This window comes from Carcharhinus amblyrhynchos, chromosome 28 (assembly GCF_965287045.1).
Source record: "Carcharhinus amblyrhynchos chromosome 28, sCarAmb.v2.hapA, whole genome shotgun sequence".
NCBI lineage: Eukaryota > Metazoa > Chordata > Chondrichthyes > Carcharhiniformes > Carcharhinidae > Carcharhinus > Carcharhinus amblyrhynchos.
The window spans coordinates 16,983,915-17,011,858 of record NC_137351.1 but is presented as its reverse complement, the minus strand read 5'-3'; the positions used below and the strand labels follow the sequence as shown (position 1 = coordinate 17,011,858).

General features: G+C 45.6%; 1 protein-coding gene across 4 annotated transcripts; it reads left to right on the top strand.

Moving 5' to 3' along the window:
• The first annotated feature begins 185 nt into the window (after positions 1-185).
• On the top strand, positions 186-27,944 carry sqor (sulfide quinone oxidoreductase). 4 transcript variants are annotated; one of them, XM_080214318.1, is made up of 10 exons: positions 186-245; positions 10,183-10,412; positions 14,263-14,433; positions 18,331-18,384; positions 21,027-21,221; positions 21,759-21,968; positions 23,362-23,545; positions 24,385-24,452; positions 26,058-26,236; positions 27,345-27,944. In XM_080214318.1, the coding sequence occupies exons 2-10, from the start codon at positions 10,200-10,202 to the stop codon at positions 27,400-27,402; spliced, it is 1,332 nt and encodes a 443-aa protein (XP_080070444.1). In that variant the 5' UTR covers positions 186-245; positions 10,183-10,199; the 3' UTR covers positions 27,403-27,944. The 4 variants fall into 4 exon arrangements, with proteins under 4 accessions (XP_080070444.1, XP_080070443.1, XP_080070446.1 ...); XM_080214317.1 differs by lacking the exon at positions 186-245 and adding an exon at positions 252-412; XM_080214320.1 differs by lacking the exons at positions 186-245; positions 10,183-10,412 and adding an exon at positions 252-412.

Here is a 27,944-nt window from a genome sequence, read left to right as displayed (position 1 = left end):
CCCGCCTCCGTCGCCTCCAGCCCCGCCTACTCCCCGCCCCGCCCCTCCAGCCCCGCCTACTCCCCGCCCCGCCCCTCCAGCCCCGCCTCCTCTGTAACGGCGTCCCCTCCTCTCCTCGCTCCGCCCCCTCCCTCAGCACGCTCCGCCCCCTCTCTGACCCCGCCCTCCTGGGCGGGCTGCGCGGTTTTGGGCGGAGCTTCCCGAAGCTGGTTTTCCGAATTTGCGGTGGAACGGGAGCGGAGCCGGTAAGAGAGAGCGGGGTCAGGGTGAAGGCTGTGGAAGTCGTTGTTAAAATCCGCCTCAGGAGCCGGATGGGAAATTTCTGAAGCGACAGCAGCGTCAACAGAAGGCGCGAAGAACAGTACGGCGCAGGAACAGCTCTTCGGCCGTCCAAGACTGCACTAGACCATCCGTTTGTATCCCTCTATTCCCAGTCTGTTCATGTGGCTGTCTAGATAAGTCTTAAATGATTCTAGTGTGTCTGCCGCCACGACCTTGTTTGGTAGTGTGTTCCAGGCCCCCACCACCCTGTGTGTGAAATACATCCCCTGCAATCGGTATTGAGCCTTGACCACACACCCACCTTACCTTGAACCTGTGAACCCTTGTGTTTGTTATTTCTGACCTGGGAAAAAGCTTCCAACTGTTCACCTGATCTATGTCCTTCATAATTTTATAAACTTCGATAAGGCTGCCTCTCAACCTCCGTCTTTCCAGGGATATCAACCCTAGTTTACTCAATCTGTCCACAGAGCTAATGCAAATGCCACAGACTCAACCCGGAGGGGGAAGAAATGTGGGGAAGGGAGGCAGCGGGGTGGGAAACATTGGGGGGGGAAACGTGGGGGACGGGGGCGGCGGGGGGGGAAACGTGGGGGACGGGGGCGGCGGGGGGGGAAACGTGGGGGACGGGGGCGGCGGGGGGGAAACGTGGGGGACGGGGGCGGCGGGGGGGGAAACGTGGGGGACGGGGGCGGCGGGGGGGGAAACGTGGGGGACGGGGGCGGCGGGGGGGGAAACGTGGGGGACGGGGGCGGCGGGGGGGGAAACGTGGGGGACGGGGGCGGCGGGGGGGAAACGTGGGGGACGGGGACGGCGGAGGGGGAAACGTGGGGGAGGGGGGCGGCGGAGGGGGAAACGTGGGGGACGGGGGCGGCGGAGGGGGAAACGTGGGGGACGGGGGCGGCGGAGGGGGAAACGTGGGGGACGGGGGCGGCGGGGGGGAAACGTGGGGGACGGGGACGGCGGAGGGGGAAACGTGGGGGAGGGGGCAGCGGGGGGGAGACGTGGGGGAGGGGGCAGCGGGGGGGAGACGTGGGGGAGGGGGCAGCGGGGGGGAGACGTGGGGGAGGGGGCAGCGGGGGGGAGACGTGGGGGAGGGGGCAGCGGGGGGGAGACGTGGGGGAGGGGGCAGCGGGGGGAGACGTGGGGGAGGGGGCAGCGGGGGGAGACGTGGGGGAGGGTGCAGCGGGGGGGAGACGTGGGGGAGGGTGCAGCGGGGGAGAAACGTGGGGGAGGGGGAAGGGGAGGGACAGCGGGGAAGGGGAGGGGGCAACGGGGGGAAGGGGCACAGGAGGGGGCAGCAGGGGGGAACGCGGGGGAAGGGGCAGAGGAGGGGGCAGCGGGGGAAGGGGCAGAGGAGGGGGCAGCGGGAGGGAACGCGGGGGAAGGGGCAGCGGGAGGGAATGTGGGGGAGGGGGCACGGGGTGGGGGAATGTGAGGGGGGGTCAGCTGGGGGTGGGAATGTTGGGGGAGAATGTTGGGGGGCGGGCAGGGCAGGGGAGGGGGTTAGAGGAGGGAAGGAGGGTCCGTGGGGGGAGGGAGAGAGAGGGAAGCTAAGGGGGGGAGAGTGGGGGCAAGGGTCTGGAAGTGAATAGGAGATTGGGTAGGGGAAAGGGGCTCGGGTTAGGGGACGGGTGAGAGTGGGGACGGGTGAGAGTGGGGACGGGGAGAGAGTGGACATTAGTGGGGGGAGGAGGTAGTGGAGATGTGGAGGATGAAGATGCCAGTGGGGAAGGAAGATGGCAGTGGGGGGAGGGGGATGAAGGGGGCAGTGGGGAGTTGGTGGGGGAGGAAGGATTGGGGGGGTGGCGGTGGAGGGATTGTGGTGAGTGGAGGGGCATGGAGAGGTCAGCAGGGAGGGTGTTGATGGGGTGGGGCTGGGAGGGGATGGAGAGGGGGTGGGGGCATGGGGACGGTGTGTGGAGAGGGGGTGGGGGCATGGAGGGGGTGGGAGCATGGAGGGGGGTGTGGAGATGGGGTGGGGGCGTGGACGGGGTGTGGTGGGGTATGGCATGGAGAGGAGGTGGGGTAGTGTGGGTGGCAAGGGTGTTTTGCGGGAGGGGGATGGTGGGGCTAGTGGGGGAGGGGAGGGCGGTGAGGGGAGGTAGCAGGGAGGGGGGTGATGGGGGAGAGGGGAGGGGAGGGCGGTAAGGGGAGGTAGCAGGGAGGGGGGTGATGGGGAAGGGGGCGAGGACAGGGATTGGTGGGGAGAGGGTGAGGGGAGAAGTGGCGGTGGTGAGTTGATTCGGGGGAGTGAGAGGGGGCTTTGGAGGTTAGGGATGGGGAGGGGGCAATGAGGGAGAGGGGGTGGTGATTGAGTTAAAGTTTGATATAGAATTTAAACATCTTAGTCAAAGTAGTGTTTGTTCTTTTAAAAAAATCCATCAGGAAGTCATAAATTTTAAGGTGCTCCTAAAATAATATAAAACCAATTTTCAGGTCTTTAAACCTCATCAGTTATAACCTTGCCACATGAATCAGTGTTGTAAATAGCCAATATAATCAAAGGGCTCTGAAGAGGAGTCATACAGACAAGAAACATTGGCTCTCTTTCTCTCTACACAAGGAGATTAAAAATGAGGTGCACTGAAATTTAGAATAATTAGGATTAGGCATTGGTGTGCTCCCAGATTGGGCGCGGAACAACCAGGCGTGGGGAAAAGTTCCTTCCGCAATGCCTTTAATGTAGAAATTGTTCCCAAGGCGCGTGTTGCAAAAATAAATAAAAGGGATGAAGATTGTACCATGCTCTGTTTCTATTACTGTAGATCGGTAGCTATTTCTCCTGTGCCACGGTTTTTTTAGCTGCTACTTTTGGAGTTGTCAGTTTGCCTTGGTGAGTTCCTGCTAGATGTGTCGATTCATGCAGTAAAGAGGCTGTGTGCTCAATGATCACTATCAAAAGGGCTTGGTCTCTTTTGCAACAAAGACTCTGGTGTTATTGCACAATTGGCCTATTTGTGAATTATTCTGCACTAATTCTCCGAACTCAAGATGTCAACTTTGTGTTGAGAGTAACTTCAATGTGAAGCCTGGGAATAATTTAGAACTGAACTCAAAAATCTAGTAAGAAGTCTCTCAACACCAGGTTAAAATCCAACAGGTTTATTTGGCAGCACAAGCTTTTGGAGTCTTGCTCCTTCATCAGGGGAATGAGGACTTGTGTTCACAAACAGGGCATATACAGACAAAAACTCAACTTACAAGATAATGGTTGGAATGTGAGTCTTTACAACATGTCATCGATGAAGATGAACATCTTGCCAAGGTCATCCCCGCACCCCCACTTCTTGTCTTCAAACAACCGCACAACCTCAAACAGACCATTGTCCACAGCAAACTACCCAGCCTTCAGGAGAGCAGTGACCACGACACCACATAACCCTGTCACAGCAACCTCTGCATGATGTACCGGATCATCGACAAGGATGCCATCATTTCATGTGAGAACACCATACTCTTGTGTCTCTGCCAATGTTAGCTACCTGATATATTGCAGAAAAAGATGTCCTGAGGCATGGTACATTGAGGAGACCATGTAGACTCTATGATAATGGATGAATGAACACCGCTCAACGATCACCAGGCAAGAGTGTTCTCTTCCTGTTGGGGAACATTTCAGTAGTCACAGGCATTCAGCCTCTGATCTTCGAATAAGCATTCTCCAAGGTGGCCTTCGTGACACACATTAACGTAGAATCACTGAGCAGAGACTGATAGCCAAGTTCCACACACATGAGGATGACCTCAACCGGGATCTTGGGTTCATGTCGCACTATCTGTAACCCCACGACTTGCCTGGGCTTGCAAAATCTCACTAACTCTCCTGGCTGGAGACAATACACATCTCTTTAACCTGTGCTTGGCTCCCTCTCCACTCACATTGTCTGTGCCTTTAAGGCTTGTAAAGACTCACATTCCAACCATTATCTTGTAAATTGAGTTTGTGTCTGTATATGTCCTGTTTGTGAACACAAGTCCTCACTCACCTAATGAAGGAGCAGCGTGCCAAAAGCTTGTGCTGCCAAATAAACCTGTTGGACTAAAATCTGGTGTTGTGAGATTTCTTACTGTGCTTACTCCAGTCCGACGCCGGCATCTCCACATCATCTTAAAAATCTAAACAGGACTATTTCCAAATCAACTTCTGAAAATGAATCGGCACTTGCCTAGAATGTGTTATTTGTCTTTCACAATGCTGTCACTAGTGACTGATGCACACCTATTGATACGGACAATCCAGAGGGGCTAACAGAAAGTGCTGGAAGTGAGGAAAGGCTGGCATAGTGGTTCAATCATTGGCCCTGCTCTGACCACCACAAATATCTTCCTTTGTGCCAGGTAATGTTTTCCACAATGCTGGCTAGATACCAGTGTTGTAAATGTACTGGAACAGCTTGGCTAGGAGTGCGACAAGTCTTCACTACTATTGTTGTCTTCTTGAAATCAGACAATGTTTTGGCCTTAATTACATTCTGTGATTGTTAATTCCATATATTCACTACCCTCTGGGTGAAGAAATTTCTCCTCATCTCAGTTCTGAAAGGTTTACCCCTTATCCTCAAACTATGATTCCTGGTTCTCGACTCTCCCACCATCAGGAACATTCTTTCTGAATCTACCCTGTCTAACTCTGTCAGAATTTTATAAGTCTCTATGAGATCCATTCTCACTCTTCTAAACTCCACTGAATATCTCCTAACAGACTTAGTTTCTCCTCATCTGACAGACCTCCTACCCTAGGAATCAGTCTGGTAAACCTTAGCTGTAATCCCTCTATAGCAAGGACATCCTTCCTCAGATAAGGACACCAGAACTGCACACAGTACTCCAGGTGTGACCTCCCCAACACCCAATACAATTGCAGCAAAACATCCCTATTCCGATACTCAAATCCTCTTGCTATGAAGGCCAACATTCCATTTGCCTTTTTTACTGCCTGCTGTATCTACGCGTCTCCTTTCAGCGACTGATGCATGATGATTCCAAGGTCTTGCTGAGTATCCACCTCTCTCAGTTTATACCCATTTAAGTAATAATCTGTCTTCCTATTATTGCTACCAAAATGGATAACCTCACATTTATCCATATTATATAGAATCTGCCAAGCAGATGCCCACATACTCAGTGTGTCCAAATCACACTGAAGCATCTCTGCATCCTCCTCACAGCTCTCCCTCCCACCCAACTTTGTATCATCTGCAAATTTGGAGATATTACATTCAGTTCCCTGTTCCAAATCATTAATATATAATGTGAATCTGTGAGGAAGACACACAGTGCCTTCAAATGGATGTCAACAGGTTAGGTTAATGGGCAATAAGGTGGCTATTGACAATACATATCCAGGGAAGAATATATGGATTGTAGTGAAGGTTCACGAGATTGATTTCTGGCCTGTCCAAGAAGAGAAATTGAGTTGAATGGCCCATTCTCTAGTTTTTGAGGTGATTTCACCCTTGAGAGGCTTCGATGGGGCAGTTTACAAGTGCCTATATCTCTGTCGGGAGCTTGGAGCCGGAATCCAGTGATCAGACCCACCGACCACCTCGACGAAGGTGAGCCGTTTTTCCAGTTAGAGGCTTGGGAATCATTGGAATTCTCCACTCCATGTGGGCATTCAGTATATTCTTAGCAGGTTTTTGAATTTTAATGGAACGAAGGGATTTGGGGAAGAGGCTGTTATATGGATTGTGATGAAGAATATCCAGGATTGTAGCGATGGTGGAGCGGACACAAAGCAGCTGTACGGCTGAGGGAGCAGAGATATAGACGCAGATGTCAAAGAATCATTGAATCAATGCAGTGCAGAAGGAGGCCGTTCAGTGCTTTGAGTCTGCGTTGACTCTCCAACAGAACATCCCACCCAGGGCCTATCCCCATAACCACGTGCATTTACTCCATTAATCCCCCTTACCTACACACCCTGGGCCATTAAGGAACAATTTAGCATGGCCTAAACTGCACATCCTGGGTAAATGTGTGCAGTTTATACGTTCTCCCCATGTTTGCATGGGTTTCTTCCAGGTACTCCAGATTCCTCCCGCAGTCTAAAGATATGCGAGTTAGGTTCATTGGCCATGCCAAATTGTCCCTTAGTGTCAGAGGGATTAGTAGGGTAAATACATGGGGATAGAGCCTGGGTGGGTTTGTTATCAGTGCAAGCTCAATAGGCTGAATGGCCTTTTTCTGCACTGTAGATATTCTATGATGTTCGGACTGTGGGAGGAAACTGGAGCACCCCTAAAAAACCCATGCAAAAATGGGGAGAATGTGCAAACTCCATATAGTCACTCAAGGCTGGAATTGAAACTGGATCCCTGATGCCGTGAGACGGCTGTGCTAATCACTGTGGCACCATGCACTTTTATTAAATTGTGTTCAGGCTAGAGTGGATTCACGAACTGAATTCAAACAGAAAATTCAGCAAATACGCAGAGTCTGGCAGTGACTGTGTCGGGGAAATGGAGTCGGTGTTTTGGGTTGATTCTTTTTCATCAGAAAAATGATTAACCGGAGAAGTTCTGTTGAAAGCTGACCATCTTGGAACATGAACTGTTTCTCTCTCATGACGATACTATATTCATTTATTTTGTGCTTTAAGAATCAGTGTTTTGTTACGACAGTCGGTTTGTCTGGAAGGAATATAGCAGATGCTGGAAAGCAGGATAATTATTCAGTTTAGCCATGTAAGTGTTTATTTAGCAGAAGGTTTGATGAATTTTTTTTAACCAAAGAAGAGGACTTTAGGATGTCTCCTTAATTAAAGTAATGGAAAGGTGAGTTAAGGAGACAGGGTCATATAGTCATGTGACACAAAATGGGAGGAGCCAGGTTTGTAGCTGAGAAAAACTGATTTCTGTGTTCAGTTACTGGTGAGAGCTGTTTAAAGATAGAAGCACCTTGCTGTATGTAAACTCTATAAGCTCCAAACTGTTAACAAAGGTTAAAACAAGTATGCCTGGATTTGCTAATAATTTTTAAAATGGGGTTTGTCAGTAAGAGAAATATTGCTTAATTGGAACTAAGTAGTACTAAGTTGAGTTGTTTATTTTCATATTTAAAGATTGTTCAACAGTTAAGAGTTAAACTCTTTCACTTTGTTAGTTATATTTTAACTGTGTTGTGAATAAAGCTTTTTTTGATTTAAAAAATCCCTAATTTGTCTTGGGGCAAAGCATCCTTTCCTCACATTGATCCCAAAATAGAAGAATTGATGGGGTCTAGTCTGGCTTGGGATGAGATATATACCTTGAGGTTTCTGATTTAGCACCCTAACATTCTTCATAAATGCTGCCTGATTTGCTGAGCTTTTCCAGCATTTTCTGTTTTTCTTTCAGATTTCCAGCATCTGCAGGATTTTTGTTTGTATTTCCACCTGACTGAATTTGTTAATGCTGCTCCTACACTCTAATCAGTAGTGAGTGGACACAATTGTGATGCATAATTGGAATTCGAATTCTAGAATGAATGTCCAGTTTTAGAACTCAATTGTAGTTTTTTCTGTAGTAAACAAGTAATTGCATGGAATCACCACAAAAGGCATTTGTGCAGCGAGTGAGATGCTGATGCTCCTGTAACTGCAGTAGGTTAAACTGAAAAAGTTAGTGCTGGTTTAAAAAAAAAACAAAACATTAAATTGTTTGCAAAAATTGATCAGCTTGCTGTTGACCAGTGTTCGGAACTGTAAATTATTGTGACAGGAAATGTTAAAGTGAACAGTCAAATCAAGTATTTACAGTTTTTAAAAAAGAAAACTTGATTGAAGAAGTGAGCTTCATAAAGAGTTTGTTGGTGAAATGTCAGGGGTGTAAACTTGAAATGGGTGTTCAAAATTATGTAGGCTTCTGATAGAGTAAATAGGAGAAATAATTTCCACTGATGGAAGACTCGCGTTTGAGATACTTGGTTAAAAAGAACCAAGATAAAATGAGAATAAATTTATGTACACAAGTTACGGTCGGGAATGCGCTGCCTGAGTAGTGGTAGGAGATTCAAGATAAATTTCAAAAGCAATTGAATAAATACTGAAAAAGGAGCAATTGCAGGAGTGTTGGGAAAGGGCAGAGGTCAGACACGATGGACCAGGAGGTGGCTTCTGTTCAGTAACTTCAATAATTATCTCCATGAAAGTTTGGCTTATCACAGGACTTGGAGAACAGAGTAAATAATGTTGAGAAGATGGTTGTGTAAGGGGCTTTTCGAGTCCTTAGTCAGCCCAACTGCTTGTTTGGCATCGACTGTGCAGCTGAAAGTCAGGGAACATCTTTGTGGAAAATTTTGGTTCTAAAATTATACATCCAGAACAATTTTTATTTTTTACTGGGATGTGGACATCGCTGGGCAAGGCCAGCATTTGTTACTCATCCTTAATTAACCCTAGAGTCTGAAACAGTGAACATCAGGAGGCAAGTTAACTGTCAAATCTATCTTTCTTTGTCAAAATATAAGCATTAAGTACTTTAGTTTTGCTAAAATACCTTTCCCCAATTGCAGCAACTCATTCCCTTGTAGGAAGAAGGGAAATTAATGTTTCCAAAAGCTGCATTCCCTGTCCAGTGCAGGATTAAGAGCATTTCCTCAGGGCTGGAGGGGAAGGATCCAGTTGCCATGATCCGTGTGGGTACCAGTGACATAGGTAGGTCTAAGAAAGAAGTTTCGGTGAAGACTGAGTAGCTAGGGGCTAAATTAAAAAGCAGCTCTACAATTGATAATCTCTGGATTTATGAGCTGAACCACAAGAGATTGGCATTAAGGTATATAAGACCAGAGACATTGATTGCATGGTTGAAAGACTGGTGCGGGAGAAATAGGTTTCAATTCATTGGGCACTGACATCGGTACTGGGGCGGGGGGGGGGTGCAGGCAGGTGTGTGTGGGAAGGAAGCTGTACCTCTGTGTTGGAGGAGCCAGTGTTCTGGTGATTCATTTAACAAGAGCTGAACTGAGATTTTTAAACTAAATAGTTAGGGAGGGGGGTTTGACAGGGTGGGGTGAGGAGGAAGGAGTGTTCAAATGAGGGGAATTTAGCAAGTTAGAGATGTAGTGGAAGAACCTTAAGAAGATATTTCATTTACACTCAGCAAAGATTCATTCCAGTGAGACAGACACTTTGAAGGATGCATCAGCGTGGCGAACTAAGGAAGTTAAAGATAGTAACAAATTGAAATAAAAACTGTACAATTCTGTATGGATGAGGTATAGGACAGAAAATTGGACAGAATTTAATAAACAGCAAAGGGAGAAATTAAGAGTACAGGAGTAAACTAGCTATAAATATAACAGTAAAGGGTATCTACAAGTATTAAAAATGAACAACTAAAGTGAACATTGGTCCTTTAGAGAGTGAGAATGGAAATTAATAAGTTCGCTGTGGACAAATTGAACTGACGTTTTGTCTGTCTTCACTGATAACATCCCAGAAATGATTGTGAATTAGGAGGTGAAAGGGAGGGAGGAATTTAAAACCATTCCAATCACCAGGGAAAGGAAATGGCTGCTGTGATAATACGTACATTGGTTTTCATTTTCCAAAATTCCTGAGATTCAGAAAAGATCCCATCAGATTGGAAAGAGTGGCAATGTTTGGGTTGCTTAGCTGAGTTGCACAAGGATTGAGCTTCAACTATTCATAGTTGGTGTGATTGGATGAGGAGCTCAAGTAGGTTCCCTATCTGACTGCAGCTGGTTTCCAATTTAATGTGTAATTAACTGCTTATGAACCAATCAAGCAGGCTTTTCTGAGAACAGAGCATTTAGACTCAAAATGTTGGCTCTATTCTTTCACCACAGATGCTGTCAGATATGCTGAGGTTTTCCAGCATTTTCTGTTTTTGTTTCAGATTCCAGCATCTGCAGGATTTTGTTTTTATACAAGATATTTGTCCTGTTTTGTTGCAGGATTTCATAACACCAGGATGGCCACACTTCAACTTTGCTCAAAGCTCTCCAAACTTGGGCTCCAGAACCTGACCACTGGTGTCCGGGAATTCTCCATCTCCTCAAACTGGGCATCCAAAAGTCACTATGATGTATTAGTGGTTGGAGGTGGAACTGGGGGGATCACCATGAGCGCTCGGATGAAGAGAAAAGTGGGAGCCAAAAATGTAGCCATCATCGAGCCGAGTGAGGTAAGAGACTCATTTCCTCAGAGGAAACAGGAGAAAGTTTTAAATGTTTTATGGGGAGGGGGATAGGGGCAGTAGAGGGGAGGGTTAGGCCGCTCAAGGCACAGGTGAGTATAGTGTAGCAATTAATAATTGTGTATACTCTAGAAGCCAGAATCAAATGAGTGCAAATATCTCGGTGGGTTATTGGTTGGAGGAGATTACAGAAAAAAGGACAGACAATCCCCAACCCTCCCAAATCCATGGCAACCCCAAATCGACAGCCCCACAAAATACAGTTCCTCTCTGTGCCCTCCCAGAAAGATACTCACTGCAGCTCCTGTGGTTCAGATGTTGTGTGAAAATATGTGGCCATTCCCCTGAACTTGTGTTCACTGCTTGCTGGAGTCAGTAGAGGGTCTGGATTGGGGGTGGAGGGTGTGAGTGGGCCACTCTGTTCTTGCTTCAGCTACTGCTGTTCTTTGTTTCTGGGGAGGCTGGTTGGATCCAAATACCCCTGCCCCAGTTTAGTGTCACATGATTGTGGTGATATTCAGAGGCATTTGGGAGATTTCCCTCTCTTCTATGCTGGAGGTATGAACAGCCACACCTATTGAGTAAATCTCCACTAGCTGGTTCAGTAATCCTCCATGTGGCAACCTGTCCGTTCTTTAATGTTTATTGTTAAAATCAGCTGACTATCTTGATATACGACACCCTTCCTAACCACCGTCTGAAACAGAAGAAGATTTTCTGTGCCTTTGGCCTGTTTGATCCTGAGTTGAGTTTCTGATTCTGAAACAAAGACCACATATTTTCACCTGTAATGTCTGCTGTTTTCTTAGCTCATTGGCTGCTGGGTCCCTCACTCGAGCCAGCCTCTGCTATTCCAATGCACCCTGGACTAGTTTCTCATCTCCATGCTTTTCTAACCTTGGCACTGGTTTAAAACCCTTTCATGGCACTTCACATTGTCTCACTGTTCTTTTACCCTAAGCTCAGTGACCTATACTGCTTCCTGGTCTGGCAATGCCTCAGCCTCCCTCCTTTTGTGTTAGTCCTTTTCATAGCTTTGGCCCCTCACTATCTCTGAAACCCTCCAACCCCAGGGCCACCCTCACTATCTCTGTAATCCCCCAACGCCAGGGTTACCCTTTAGTACAGAACATAGAACGGCACAGCACAGGAACAGGCTGTGCTGATGTTGTGCCAAACATGACGCCGAGTTAACCTAAACCCTTCTCTCTGCCCTTGGTCCATATCCCTCTATGCCTCACATATTCATGTGCTTATCTAAAAGCCCCTTAAACACTCCTATTGTATCTGCCTTCACCTTCACCGGCAGCACGTTCCAGTCCCTGTGTAAAAAAAAACAAACTTAACCCTCGCATCTTGTTTCAACTTTCCCCCTCTTACCTTAAGTGGGTGTCCCCTAGTAATAGACATTTCAGCTCTGGGAAGAAGATTCAAACTACCTTTGTAGCCACTTCCTCCTACCCAGGGACATCCTTACTATCTCTGTAACTGCCTCCTCCTACCCAACTGAGTTCCTCTGTCTTGTCTTCTCCTGTATCATTCCCAACCAGGGATGGCTCTGCCTGCAGCTTTTTAAAATCATTTTGATTTGATTTAATTTGATTTGTTATACACGTATAAAGTGAAAAGTATTGTTTTTTGCGCACTATACAGACAAAGCATACCGTTCATAGAGAGCGAAAGGAGAGAGAGTGCAGAATGTAGTGTTACTGTCAATGTTAGGGTGTAGAGAAAGATCAACTTAATGCAAGGTAGGTCCATTCAAAAGTCTAATGGCAGCAGGGAAGAAGCTGTCCTTGAGTCGGTTGGTATGTGACCTCAGACTTTTCTACCTTTTTCCTGACGGAAAACGGTGGAAGAGAGAATGTCTGGGGTGTGTGGAGTCCTTGATTATGCTGGCTGTTTTGTTGAGGCAGCAGGAAATGCCAGAGACAGAGTCAATAGAATGGAGGCTAGTTTGCTTGATGGATTGGGCTATATTCACAACCTTTTGTAGGTTCTTTGGTCTTGGGCAGAGCAGGAGCCATACCAAGCTGTGATACAACCAGAATGAATGCTTTCTATGGTGCATCTGTAAAACTGACGAGAATCATAACTCGCATGCCAAATTTGCTTAGTCTTCTGAGAAAGTAGAGATGTTGGTAGGCTTTCTTAACTATAATGTCAGCATGGGTGGACCAGGCCAGGCTGTGGGTGGTCTGGACACCTAAAAACTTGAAGCTCTCGACCATTTCTACTTCATCCCCATTGATATAGACAGGGGTGTGCCCTCCATCACACTTCCTAAAGTTGATGACAATGTCCTTTGTTTTGTTGACATTGAAGGAGAGGTTATTGCCATTGCACCAGTTCACCAGATTTGCTATCTCATTCTTGTATTGTCTCGTCATTTTTGGGATCTGACCCACTACGGTAGTGTCATCAGCAACTTGAAAGTCAAGTTGGAGGGGAATTTGACCACAGTCAAAGGTGTATAAGGAGTATAGTAAGGGGCTGAGAATGCAGCCTTGTGGGGCACCGGTGATCGTGGAGGAGGTGTTGTTGCCTATCCTTATTGATTGTGGTCTTTGGCTTAGGAAGTTCAGGATCCAGTCATGGAGGGAGAAGCCTCTGGGATGTGGGTGTTGCTGATTAGGCCAGCATTTATTGCTCATCCCTAGTTGTCCTTGAGAAGGTGGTGATGAGCTGTCTTCTTGAACCACTGCAGTCCATGAGGTGTAGGTACACCCACAGTGCTGTTAGGAATGTGTTCCAAGATTTGTGTTCCAGTAATTGTGAAGGAATGGTGATATATTTCCACTTTGGGATGGTGAGTGGCTTGAAGCAGAACATGTACCTGCTGCCCTCGTCCTTCTGGATAGGAGTGGTAATAGGTTTGGAAAGTGCTGTTTAATGAACCTTGATGAGTTCCTGCAGTGCATCATGTAGTTGGTACACAATGCTGCTACTATGCATCTTTGTTGAAGGGAGTGAATGTTTGTGGATGGGCGGCTTTGTCCTGGATGGTGTTGAGTTTCTTGAGTGATGGAGCTACACTCGTCGAGGCAAGTGGAGAATATTCCATCATGTTCCTGACTTACACCTTGTAGATGGGGGACAGGTTTTGGGAGTCAGGAGGTGAGTTACTTGTCACAGGATTCCCAGACTCAGCTGCTTTTGTAGCCACAATATTTAGTCCAGTTCAGTTTCTGGCCAATGGTATCCCCCAGGCTGTTGATAGTGGGGGTTCAATGATGCTAATGTCTAGGAGTGATGCTTAGATGCTATCTTGTTGGAGATGGTCATTGTCTGGCATGTCACTTATGGTTTCTTCTTTTAGAGATGATCCTGTGGAATATTTTCTCCTTTATCAGCGACTGTGACCTGATTGCAAAACTGATCTTTTATTCTGCTCCTGTTCATAAGACCAGCGTTCCCTATTTGGAGAGAGCAGCTGGCAGAAGGATTCATTAACACAACACTTGCTGATTGGTGGAGGTTCTAGGATTGGTTTGACTGCTGTCTGCAAAGTTTATCTCACTCCTTTAGTGTAAACACTGTCATGGAGATTTGTAAACATTGCTTAGAGAGTTTGTTGGCAATTTTGAGCAAAGTGACTTTTGTAACATGAGGGAGTGGCAAAAGTCTCGAAGTGGATTAGACCAATGATGTTTCTGCAGGGGCTTTGGAAACCACTCTGAGTTTTATTCCAATACTCAAATATACTTATGTACCATTGTCCATTCATTTACGGTGATTTATTTCCCACTGGGAATGGTCATATAAAAGCACCATGTCAAAGGTTTTTAAGGTATTTTGCTTTAATTTTTCATCATTCTGTTTGTTGACTGTCTTTCAGAACCATTACTATCAGCCCATGTGGACTTTGGTGGGAGCTGGAGCGAAACCACTGAACAAATCAGGACGGTCAACAGCAAGTGTCATCCCCTCAGGTGTCACATGGATCAAATCCAGTGTTCAGGAGTTTGACCCAGACAAGAATCTTGTTCAGACTGATGATGGGAAAGAGGTGAGAGTCTGTGTGTGTGTGTTTTGCGTTATTTTATGGGGTGTGGGTGTCTCTGACCAAGCCAGCATTTATTGCCATCCCTAGTTGTCCTTGAGAAGGTGGAGGTGAGCTGCTGCCCTCAGCCGCTGCAGTCCTTGAGATGTAGGTACACCTACAGTGCTGTTAGGCAGTGAGTTACAGGATTTTGATCCAGCGATATATTTCCAAATCAGGATGATGAGTGACTTGGAGGGAAACTTGCAGGTGAAAGTATTCCCAGGTATCTGCTGCCCTGTTGATCTACATGGGAGCAGTTGTGGGTTTGGAAAGTGCTGCCAGAGGAACCTTGTAGATGGTACACACAGCTGCTACTGTGCATTGTTAAAGAATTAAATGTTTATGGATGTGGTGCCAATCAAGTGGGGCTGCCTTGTCCTGGATGGTGTTGAGCTTCTTGACTGTTGTTGGAGCTGCCCTTATCCAGGCAAGTGTAGAATATTCTATCATATTCCTGACTTGTGTAGATGGTGGACAGACAGGAGGTGAGTTACTCACTGCAGGATTCCCAGCCTCTGACCTTTTCTTGTAGTCATGATGTGGAGATGCTGCTGTTGGATTGGGGTAAGCACAGTATGAAGTCTCACAACACCAGGTAAAAGTCCAACAGGTTTACTTGTAGTAAACGCCACTAGCTTTCAAAACTGGTTGTTCCTTCGTCAGGTGGGTGGGAGTTCTGACCACAACTGCCAGTTTCCAGATGCAACTTTACAACTCATCTGCTACATCCTGGACCACAAAGTCTTCACCTTCAACAATCAGTTCTTCATCCAGACACAAAGAACAGCCATGGGGACCAAATTCACACCTCAAAATGCCAACAAGTTCATGCACAGATTCAAACAAGACTTCTTCACCGCACAGGACCTTCAACTGATGCTATACACTAAATACATCGATGACATTTTCTTCCTTTGGACTCATGGTGAACAATCACAAACAACTATATGATGACATCAACAAGCTCCATCCCACCATCAGACTCACCATGGACTACTCTCTGGAATCGGTTACGTTTTTGGACACGCATCTCTATTAAGGACAGCCACCTCAGCACTTCACTGTACCGCAAGCCCACGGATAACCTCACGATGCTCCACTTCCCCAGCTTCCACCCTGAACATGTTAAAGAAGCCATCTGCTACAGACAAACACTCCATATATACAGGATCTGCTCAGATGAGGATTGCAACAGACACCTCCAGACGCTGAAAGATGCCCTCGGAAGAACAGGATATGATGCTCGACTCATCGATTGACGGTTCCTACGCGCCACAACCAAAAACTGCACTGACCTCCTCAGAAGACAAATACGGGACACGGTGGACAGAGTACCCACTGTCCAATGCTTCCCCGCAGCAGAGAGGCTACGACATCTTCTCTGGAGCCTTCAACATTGATGAAGGCGAACATCTCGCCAAGGCCTTCCCTACACCCCCCACTTCTTGCCTTCAAACAACTGCACAATCTCAAACAGACCATTGTCCGCAGCAAACTACCCAGCCTTCAGGAGAACAGTGACCATGGCACCACACAACCCTGCCACAGCAACGTCTGCAAAACGTGCTGGATCATCGACTCGGATGCCATAATCTCACGTGAGAACACCATCCACCAGGTACACAGTACATACTCCTTGCAATTTGGCCAACGTTGTCTACCTGATACACCACAGGAAAGGATGTCCCGAGGCATGGTACACTGGGGAGACCGTGCTGCGACAACGGATGAATGAACACCACTCAACAATCACCAAACAAGAGTGTTCGCTTCCTGTTGGGGAACACTTCAGCAGTCACGGGCATTCGGCCTCTGATCTTCGGGTGAGTGTTCTCCAAGGCGGCCTTCATGACACACAACAGTGCAAAATTGCTGAGCGGAGAGTGATAGCCAAGTTCCGCACACATGAGGACGGTCTCAACTGGAATCTTGGGTTCATGTCACACTATCATGTCACACTTTTGTAGCGGGAAGGTCGTGCCTTACTAACCTTATTGAGTTCTTTGAGAAGGTGACCAAAGAGGTGGATAGGGGTAAGGCAGTAGATGTGGTATATATGGATTTTAGTAAGGCGTTTGATAAGGTTCACCATGGTATGCTTCTGCAGAAAATGCAGATGTATGGGATTGGTGGTAATTTAGGTACTTGGATCAGGAATTGGTTAGCAGATAGGAGACAGAGGGTGGTGGTTGATGGTAATTATTCATCATGGAGTTCGGTTACGAGTGGTGTGCCTCAGGGATCTGTTTTGGGGCCACTGCTGTTCGTAATCTTTATTAATGATCTGGATGAGGGTATAGTTGGGTGGATTAGTAAGTTTGCTGATGACACCAAAGTCGGAGGTGTGGTAGATTGTGAGGAAGGGTGTCGAAGTTTGCAGGGTGACTTGGACAGGTTGCAGAGCTGGGCCGCGAGGTGGCGGATGGAGTTTAATGCAGAGAAGTGTGAGGTAATCCATTTCGGTAGGAATAACAGATGTGTTGAGTATAGGGCTAACGGGAGGACTTTGAACAGAGTGGAGGAGCAGAGGGATCTAGGTGTATGTGTACATAGATCCCTGAAAGTTGGGAATCAAGTAGATAAGGTTGTTAAGAAGGCGTACGGTGTCTTGGCGTTTATTGGTAGGGGGATTGAATTTAGGAGTCGCAGCGTCATGTTGCAACTGTACACAACTCTGGTGCGGCCGCACTTGGAGTACTGTGTGCAGTTCTGGTCCCCACATTACAGGAAGGATGTGGAGGCTTTGGAGAGGGTGCAGAGGAGGTTTACCAGGATGTTGCCTGGTATGCAGGGGAGGTCCTATGAGGAGAGACTGAGGGATTTGGGGTTGTTTTCACTGGAAAGAAGGCGGCTAAGAGGGGATCTTAGAGACATCTAAGATGATTAGAGGTTTAGATAGGGTGGATGGTGATAGCCTGTTTCCTCGGATGGAGAAATCTAGCACGAGGGGGCATGGCTTTAAATTAAGGGGGGGTAGTTATAGGACGGATGTCAGGGGCAGGTTCTTTACCCAGAGGGTGGTGAGGGACTGGAATGCCCTGCCTGCTGCAGTTGTAAATGCGCCTAGTTTGGGGGCGTTTAAGAGATTGGTGGATAGGTTTATGGACGAAAAGGGATTGGTTTAGATTAGTGGGTCAATGTTTTTTTTTAAAAATAAGACTGGTCGGCGCAACATTGTGGGCCGAAGGGCCTGTTCCGCGCTGTAATGTTCTATGTTCTATCTGTAACTCCCTTGACTTGCCTGGACTTGTAAAATCTCATTAACTTTCCTGTCAGCAAACAATACACATCTTTTTAACCTGTGCTTAATGCACTCTCCACTCATGTTGTCTGTACCTTGTTAAGACTTGATTACCTGCAAAGACTCGCATTCAAATCATTATTCATGAAAATTGAGTTTGTCTTTATATGCCCTATTTGTGATCAGAACTCCCACCCACCTGACGAAGGAACAGGCAGTTCCGAAAGTAGCGGCGTTTGCTGCGAATAAACTGTTGGAATTTAACCTGGTGTTGTGAGACTTCTTACTTTTCTTGTAGTCAGTGTTTATATGGCTAGTCCAGTTCAGTTTCTGGTCAATGGTAGTCCCCAGGATATTGATAGTGAAGGATTCAGCAATGGTAATGCCATTGAACATCAAGGAGTTATCGTTGCCTCCTCTCCTGTTGGGGAAGGTCATTGCCTGGCACTTGTGTAGCGCAAATGTTAGTTGCCACATAAAAGCCCAAGCCTGGGTGTTGGTATGTGTCTGTGTATGCACATGTTTATGTTCATTCTCAGGCAGGACTTGTATTGTTTAAATGCTTCATGTCAGTAAGAGTCAGTGTATTAATTCATTATTTTTCTTATATTTTATATTAGATCTCATACAAATACCTGATTGTTGCTTTGGGATTGCAGCTTCACTATGATAAGGTAATATTCCTACTCCATCTTTGCAAGCTTGGGATTTCCCTGTGACTATTTGTGTATGGATATCCACATTTTCAGGGTTTATACATTAATTTATCACTCGCACTTTGATTTAGTAAATCACTGATTTGTAATCACAGCTCGGTGTCTGGTTCCTCAACTGAAGAATCCTGTGTCTGACTGCTTACTTTACTTTATGGAGGAATTGCTCATAGCAATCCAGACTTCTGTTTTAATGCATGTGTGTGGATGCCGGAAGTTGCTGGCACTGCCGCTTGATACCAGCAAATACGGGCAGCTTCGCCCTTGGTAATAAAACTCTCACACCTCCATTCTTTTCTCTTTTGTTTTGTACTCCTCCCCTCCCCTCCCCTCACCCAGTCACCAGTTCACTGTTTCTCCCAGGCTATTCTCTGTTGGTCTTGCATTCAGCAAACGGGCACCAGATGTTACACGTTGTCCTGTTGGTCATTTCTTTCATGTGACCTCACCATTGTGACTGTTTGACCTGTGATGTTGAAGGTTGATAGCCAATAGAACTACAGATTTATGAAGTTGTCGAACTTGGTTGCATATTGAGCTGTGAATTGGATCGTGTGAGAGTGTGATTTGTCACATCTGACAAATCTGTTAGAGTTCTTTGAGAAGGTAACAAGGAAGTTAAACGAGAACCAGTGGACATGATTTTATTTAGATTTCCAGAAGGCCTTTGACAAGGTGTCGCATAGGAGACTGTTAAATAAATTAAGAGCCCATGGTATTAAGGGTAAAATCCTGGCATGGATAGAGGACTGGCTGACTGGCAGAAGGCAGAGAGTGGGGATAAAGGGATCTTTTTCAGGCCGGCAGCTGGTGACTAGTGGTGTGCCTCAGGGGTCAGTGGTGGGACCACAACTTTTCACAATATACATTAACGATTTGGAGGAAGGCACTGTTGCTAAATTTGAATATGATGCAAAGATATGTAATGGGATAGGTAGTACTGAGGAAGCAGGAGGACTGCAGAAGGACTTGGACAGATTAGGAGAGTGGGCAAATGTGGAAAAGTATGATGTTATGAACTTTAGAAGGAGGAATGGAGGCATAGACTATTTTCTAAATGGGGAAAATGCTTAGGAAATCAGAAACACAAAGGGACTTGGAATTATTGTTCAAGATTCTCTAAAGGTTAACGTGCAGGTTCAGTTGCCAGTTAGGAAGGCAAATGCAATGTTAGCATTCATGTCGAGAGGCCTAGAGTACAAGAGCAGGAATGTACTTCTGAGGCTGTATAAGACTCTGGTCAGATCCCATTGGAATATTGTGAGCAGTTTTGGTCCCTATACCTAAGGAAGGATGTGCTGGCCTTGCAGGGGGTCCAGAGGAGGTTCACAAAAATCATCCCTGAAATGAAGAGCTTATCGTATGAGGACCCAGTGTCTACTCATTGGAGTGTAGAAGGATGAGGGGGGGTGGGGGGGATCTTATCGAAACTACAAGACCTGGATAGAATGGATGTGGAGAGGATGTTTCCACTAGTAGGAAAAACTAGAACCAGAGGGCGCAACAGGCTTAAGGAATGATCTTTTAGAACAGAAATAAGGAGGAATTTCTTTAGCCAGAGTGTGGTGAATCTGTGGAACTCTTTGCTGTAGAGGCCAGGTCATTGGGTGTCTTTAAGACAGAGATAGATAATTGATTACTAGTTAATTTTGTGTGTGTGTGTGTGTGTGTGTGTGTGTGTGTGTGTGTGTGTGTGTGTGTGTGTGTGTGTGTGTGTCAATTTCAGCAGTTAAATTAAAGAGTGGGTGGGAGTGAGTTGTTCATCGGAAATAGATAAACAGAACATGTGCATTTACTGAGATTAACCTAATCTAATCCCAAAACCTTCACTACAGTTTATGCAAAAACATACTTGAACATTTGCCGTGCATATTGGAACATTTGACAAGTCTGCAAGTGCACTGTCGGAGGGTCGGTACTGAGGGAGTGCTGCGCTGTCAGAGGTTTGGTGCTGAGGGTGTTTATTTTCGTGCCTGAGTTTGAAGTGCTATCTGTTTTCTTTTGTGGGTGTATATGAAGAAGAACAAGAATTCCCTTTAATATCCTGGACCGATATTTATCTGTAAATCGACCAACAAACGTCTGCTTCATTGCTGTTACTGAGAACATCCTGTCTATAAACTGGCTGCAATATTTCCAACTTATTTTATAAAGTGACATTTCTCTTCCAAAAGCATGTTTTATAAATTCTCCAACAGCCTGTCGCAGTTGGAACAGGTGCGAGTTAGAATGGTCAAAAGAGTGTGGATCAGTTCAAGTCATCATTCCAACTTTGCAATGATTGTGATCATCCGGAACTAGAGACCAACAAACTGAAAACTCTGAAAAGTCACTGGTATAGATGGGATGGGGGTTGTTCAGTCCAAGTTCCCACCATTGGCAGATTGAGAATTTAAATTTTGTTCTTTTTTAAACATATCTTGATTTGCCGCACTGGGTCAGGGTGGGTAGCGTGGGGTCGCTCTGGGTCAGTGCAGCACTGCTCTGGATCAATGTGGGGTCAGTGTGTGGTGCCACTCCCTCCCCAGCTTGGACAGGGAGGACTCCACCCCGGCAGCGATTAGCGGGACTCTTATGAAACTCCTATTTAATTTTCTTTGCAGATTAAGGGACTGCCTGATGGATTCAGAGATGACAGAATTGGCTCCATTTACTCAGTAAACTTAGTTGAGAAAACATGGAAAGCCCTGCAGAATTTCACAGAGGGAAACGCTATTTTCACTTTTCCCAACTCGCTTATTAAATGTGCTGGTGCTCCACAGAAGATCATGTATCTGTCCGAGCATTACCTCAGGAAGGTAACTAGCTTAACTCATCAGTCTTTAATTTGACTTGGTACAAGTTCCAAATTTTCTCAATGTTCAGCAACACAGTTTTGAGTTGAATGAACATTCGTGTGTGGCTAAGAGTCTGACCATATGGCTCAACTGGCCGTAAAAGCAGTTGTTGCGAAAGTTCAGCACGTTGAATTTCCTGCGGTTGTCTTGGTGCCTGATACAATGCTGGATCTCCAGTTTTGTGATTTAATACTCTGTCCGAGCTGAAAGATTCACAGTGTCTCTTTCAGTATGGCCTTTGCTGCTTTCAATCCGGATCGGGCAGTGCACAGAGTGTAAATGTTCACTGTGGAATGTTCTCTTGATGTTGAACTCTTCCTGTGAGAGACAGGAGTATGGGTTCACCGTGGCATTTACATCACTCTTGTCTTTATGATCAGATGTCCTCACCCTGAGATTCAATTTCATTCCAAAAAGGTGCAATGCTTTTCATCTGCTGATTTGATATTAAATATTTCAGTTACTTTGTCATTGATGCACTATTTTCCTGATTTTAAGACTGGGAAACGGTCAAAAGCAAATGTTATCTACAACACGTCACTGCCAGTGATCTTTGGGGTGAAGAAATATGCCGATGCTCTTCTGGACATTATTAAAGCGAGGGATATCACTGTGAATTACAGACTTAACCTTATCGAAGTCAATATTGACAAACGGGAGGCTGTGTTTGAAACGCTGGATCACCCAGGAGAAACCAAGACTTTCCAGGTTCTTGTTGTTTATTTAATGTTTTCTTCCTCTTCTGCTCCTCAATCCCTGGCCCACTGTGTGCACTCATTCCTCACCCCTTCCCCCACCCACCCTGCCTGCTCACAGCCCAAGGGATTAGGTAACTGCTGGCAAGGACTCTATCGGATGGAAAGCTGTAGACGGAAGATTCATTGTTTCACAAGGTCAACCTCCCTGCACGAGATAAAATGTGCAAGAAATTTTTGGACTAGTTACTGTGCTTGCGGAGATTGACCCCTGACTGTTTGTGTAGTGTTTTCTTTCTCTTTATATTAATGACTTAGGCGAGGAAGTGAATGTACTGTTGCCAAGTGTGTGGGTGACACAAAAACTGCTGGGAAGCAGGTGGATGAGGCAGAGTCTACAGAGGAATATACACAGGTTTGGTGAGTGGGCAAATACTTGGCAGATGGAACATCATGTAGGAAAATGTGAAGGTCTGCATTTTGGCAGGAAGAATAAAGGAGCTGAATATTATTTAAATGGAGAAAGACTGCAGAAAGCTGCAGCATCGAGGGATTTGGTGCCCTTATGCATAAATCACAAAAAGCTGGTATGCAAGTTCAGCCAGTAATAGAGAAAGAAAATAGAATGTTGACCTTTATTTCAAAGGGAATGGGGTACAAAAATAAGGAAGTCTTGTTAAATCTATACAAGGCGCTAGTTAGACCACACCTGGAATCCTGTGAACAGTTTTGGTCCCCTTATCTAAGGAAAGATATACTGGCACTGGAGGCAGTCCAGAGAAGGTTCATTGTGTTGATCCCGGGTACAGAGGGATTTTCTTATGAGCAGAGGTTGAGTAGGTTGGGCCTGTACTCATTGGAGTTGAGAAGAATGACAGGCAACCTTACTGAGACATATCAGATTCTCAGGGGGCTTGACAGGGTAGATGCTGAGAGACTGTTTCTCCGTTGTGGGAGAGTCTAGTGCCAGAGGGCATCATCTCAGGGTGAGGGGTTGGTCGCCCATTGATGACAGAGATGAGGAGGAATTTCTCCTGAGGGTAGTGAATTTGTGGGATTCCTTACTGCACAGGGCTGTCGAGGCTGTATCATTTCAGTATGTCCAAGGCTGAGAGAGAGATTTTTAATCAGTAAGGGAATCAAGGGTTATGGGGATAAGGTGGAAAAGTGGAGCTGAGGATTATCACATCAATCGTGATCTCATTCAATGGCAGAAGAGATCTGATGGGCCAAATGGCTCACTTCTGCTCCTGTCTTATGGTATCCCTGTTCTGCCCTGAATGATGTGGACAAATTTTCTAAGCAGTTTACTAAATGACAATTAATGTTAACTGACGTTCTGGTTGTAGTAATGCTTCCTGTTTTTCCAGGGTGTGTAATGTTTGTGTTTTTTGCAATGTCCACAGTATGAAATGCTGCACGTCACTCCCCCAATGGCACCTCCTGATGTGCTTCAGAGAAGTGCCTTGGCTGACGCAGGGGGATGGCTTGACGTCGACAAAGATAATCTGCAACACAAGAAATACTCCAACGTCTTTGGGATTGGAGACTGTACCAACCTCCCAACCTCCAAAACTGCAGCTGCTATTGGTAAGCCTGGAATATTGGGGCTGGTCCTGAGTTTGCAATCACTTCTCAACTTGGTGGATTGTCATACTGAAGAGGGAATGTTTTTGGGAGCAGGTCGTCAGTGAGGTGAATGCTGGGATTGTAAATGTGCCTTGGACTGTGGTCTGCCAGAACGGCAGAGGAAGGAGCTGCACAAAGGTCGGCGGGGGAGGGGATTGCAGGGAAAGTATCAGTGAGTGACTGACTGTGAATTGTGATCACCTCAGGCAGCTGAGACAAGGAGATGAACAGAAAGAAATGAGAAACGTATATGATTTCACCACTTCCTCATTACCCATGTAATGTTTTATTGGAGTGATGGGTGAGTGAGTTAGGATGCCAGGAACAAATTGGCATTGTGTAATTTTTATCAGTTTGTTACTAAAATAAAACCTAATTGTGCTTAAAAACAGAGTGTCCTCACCAGACGCAGATTTTCTGTCACCATGCAGATTTGACTCTCTTTTTCACATTATAAACACCAGTAATGTTTAAACTTGCAGAAATTGCCATGATTCAGGGGAGGAAGGTCCTGAACTGGTGACAACCTGTTTACTAAAAGCACAACTTACTTTTCACACTCCAAATCTCAAGCTGTGGACACTGGAACGGGGCTTTGATCCTGTACCAACTTTCCCAGAAATTGTTGTAGCTTATAGACGGGATAGAATTCAGTAGATGACAATAGGTTTGAAGTTGGTTTAGTGTCAAAAATCTGCAGAGGACCGAGTAGAGAAAAAGAGAGACAGTATGATTACTGGGATCAGTTACTGTTTAATTCCCGTTTCACAAAGATTAAACGTCTGCTTTTATTCTGTCAGCTGCACAATCTGCAATCCTCAGCAAGACCATTTCATTGGTCATGAAGAACCAGAAGCTGATGCATAAGGTAATTTCAGACACTGATATTCACCCAGATTACACAAACTGAAACTCGTACATTCTGTCAAAATATTTGGTGAATTGGCCATGCTGAATGCTCCTTAGTGTCTCTAAGTATGTGGGTTAGGAGAATTAGGGGTAAATATGTGGGGTTATGGGGAAAGGGCCTGGGTGGGATGCTCTGTTGGAGAGCCAGTATGGACCCGATGGGCTGAATAGTCTCGTTCTGCATTGTAGAGATTCTATGACTAGCACTTTTGCCTTGACTTCACTTTCCTGCCCAGTCCCCATGTGATTCTCTTAAAAATCTGTCATTCTCAACAATAGATTCTTCATCTTCTGTACAGCTGCAACACTGGGCACAGAATTCCAAAGATTCACAACCATCAGTGAAAACTGTTCCTTTTCCATCTCAGTCTGCAGTGGTCAACCCCTAATCCCGACTGTGTCCTCCTGTCCTAGACTCACTAAACGGAAGAAAACAATTTCTTCACGCCCTCCTATCATGTCACTCAAACAACAATTTATACTTCAAAGCTGGAGCCTGTTCATTCAGCTAGATCATTGGTGACCTTCTATTTCAGCAACACACCATCCCTTCATGTTATTAGTATCTAGAAATCTATCAGCCTCTGTTTTGAACATGCTCAACGACTTGGCCGCCTGCATCTTCTCACTTTCCTAAACTCCAGGAAACTTGGATCAACCTCTTATTGACAATCTCATCCATCCAGAAATCCATCTACCTTTGCAAACCCATAAATCCCTCCTAATGTAAGAAGAACAACTCTTGGAATTGCAGATGTGGCTGTTTTTATTGCTGTGAGACTGACATTTTTTTAGATTCTCCACCCCCCCCCCCCAGCCCCATGTATCATCTGCCTTCCTGATTGGTTACTGTACCTTGTGTTACATTTTGGAGAGAATAGAAGGTATTTGCATTTTACGTCCCAAAGAGATTTTATAATCAATGATTAACCTTTTGAAATGCAGTCAGTGTAATGCTGTCTCGGATGGCTTGGTTTCCCCCACCCTCCTCAAGTGATGTGGTGGCCCCTTGGTCCTGGCCCCCTGGGCAGTACTGCCCCTTTGTGGAATTGTTGTGAAACAGCCTCTGAACGATAGGGAAGTCCACTCGCAGTCCAGCTTCACGTCAGATGGAGAAGCAATGCAGCAAGCATCCAGCTTGTTAGCTGTGACTCTGAACAGCATGCTCAGCTTTGGGGAAAGTGACAGTCCTAGCCCACTCCAGAGAGTTGAGCTTTTATTCAAGGCTGTCATTATTATACCGAAGAGAGTGACACTGTCAAAGTGTTACCTTTTGGACTAAGGCCTTTCTATCCTGACAAATATCCCATGATGACATTTCAGACAGCATGGGAGTCCTCCTCGATATCCTGAGGACAATGTCACAAACAGATGATCTGGTTATTCTCACATTGCTCTGTGTGGGATCTTGCTGTGCCAATTTGCAGCAGTGTTTCCTACATTGCAATGCTGACTGCGCTTCAGAAAGTCCGTCACTGGCTGTAAAGTGCATTGGGTTCTCGGACTGGGTTGTGTGTAATTCTTGGTAACGATGTTATTTGCTTCATTCTGATGGTGTTTTTAGTACGATGGCTACACTTCCTGCCCACTGGTCACTGCATACAACAGATGTGTGTTAGCGGAGTTCGATTATAATGCACAACCACTGGAAACGTTCCCTTTTGACCAGGGTAGGGAGCGGAGGAGCATGTTCCACATGAAAGCTGATCTCATGCCCCCTCTGTACTGGTATGCTCTCCTCAAGTAAGTATCTCAATTTTTACCTTCCTGTTTCCTTTGCTTTCCATAAGATAATGATGTGCGAATAATCTATGTTAGACACTCTGGAGATGTTTACTGCTCCTGAACTTGAGACTGATTCCTATTTGAGAACAAAATTGATGATTGTTAGGAACAGAATTAAGCAGCATCGATTTGGTGCTGGGGGCAGTCAGCTCAGGTTCAACTATTCTGGGCATCTTCATCTGAAAACTCTCCGTGCATCAGCTTTTAAGACTTAATTCGTAAATTTAGAAACTGCCAATTTAAGAAAATAGCCTGGCTCTGGCAATTCTGGGTCAGTTTTACTGATTGAAGAATGAGTGTGGACACAATGCAGTTATCCCAATGAGTCAGTGCTAATGTGGGTTGCTGGAGTTGGTGGCCTGATTTGCACCAGGGAATGGGTAATTTCCAGCTGTAACCAGAATGAGCTCAGTTTGTTGCGAGTGGCTGTCGGTCTCACACTGCTCCTGCTGAGAGAAAGCATTGCCCATTCTGATCTTGCACGTTACTGTACACATGAAGGTTTTTGGAAATGAGAATAAAACCAACACCCCCAGGGGCTGTACTACATGACTGGAACATCTGAGAACTGGTCAGAGTTCTCAGCTGCAGCTTCCAAAGTTGATCTTTGTTCACTATCTGACTGCGGAGATCATTGCTGACCTGCTGGCCTCCCCTATCCTTGAGGTGAGGGACTGAGAACTGGAGGCAGGGGGAGCTCCCTGAGGTCCAAAGAGGGTTCCACTGGAGCAGCAGGAATAATGGAAAATTTTACCTGAGGACCTCCCAAACAATGTAGGCATAAAACACGCTAAAGTGTTGTGATCAGGTAGTGAAACATTCAGGCACACTTGATTAACTTTTCCCAACAGACAAGAAACTCTGGGAATCTGCTAAAATATTGTGGCAATCCAGTTTGTACAGTGTGTGACTTTGATTTATGGTGAGTTTTATAAATTGGATTGTAGACATTTTAATCCATTTTACAGTAACTTTAAAATGTAGCGTCTGTGAAAACAGGCTTTGGGGGACTGGTGTTAGTGACTGTGGACTGAATATTTACTGCAGTGATTTTCTGTTTTTCAAGAGGACTTTGGGGAGGTCCAGGACCACTGAGAAAGTTGATGCATTTTGGCAAAAATTAATGGACATTCTTCAATTGGACTTTCCAATTTTAACTGTGACACAGGCGGGTAATTTGCATTTACCCCAACAAGTTGAACTGAAATGAGGTAATTACATGAAATGGTAAAATTCTTCGAACCCGCTTTCATTGATGTAAAATACTGAATCCTCGTGGTTCATTCTCGCTGGAGCAAGAGCACAACACTCTGTAATCGGGCTTCTCGTCAATAAGATTTGTTCCTGTTTAAACACTGATAGCCTCACATTGAATATTTATCTGTAATTTGTATCTGAATGAGATCCACTAAGATTCTCTGTTAATAAGCTCTCAATCCTTGCACTAGAAAACTATCAGTCATTCTTCCAAAATAGCTCATAATTGCCTTTAGAAAGGATTAACATTAAAAACACCAAGTGTCATTCAGATTCTTGTTCTGATTGGAACGTAAAATGATGTCAAATAGAAGTGGCAAAATTCATGGGCAGCAGAACAGTCCTAGAACTGAGATTTATGATTAAATGTGATTTATCTAATAAAACAATAAACTTGTTTTTCTCCCAA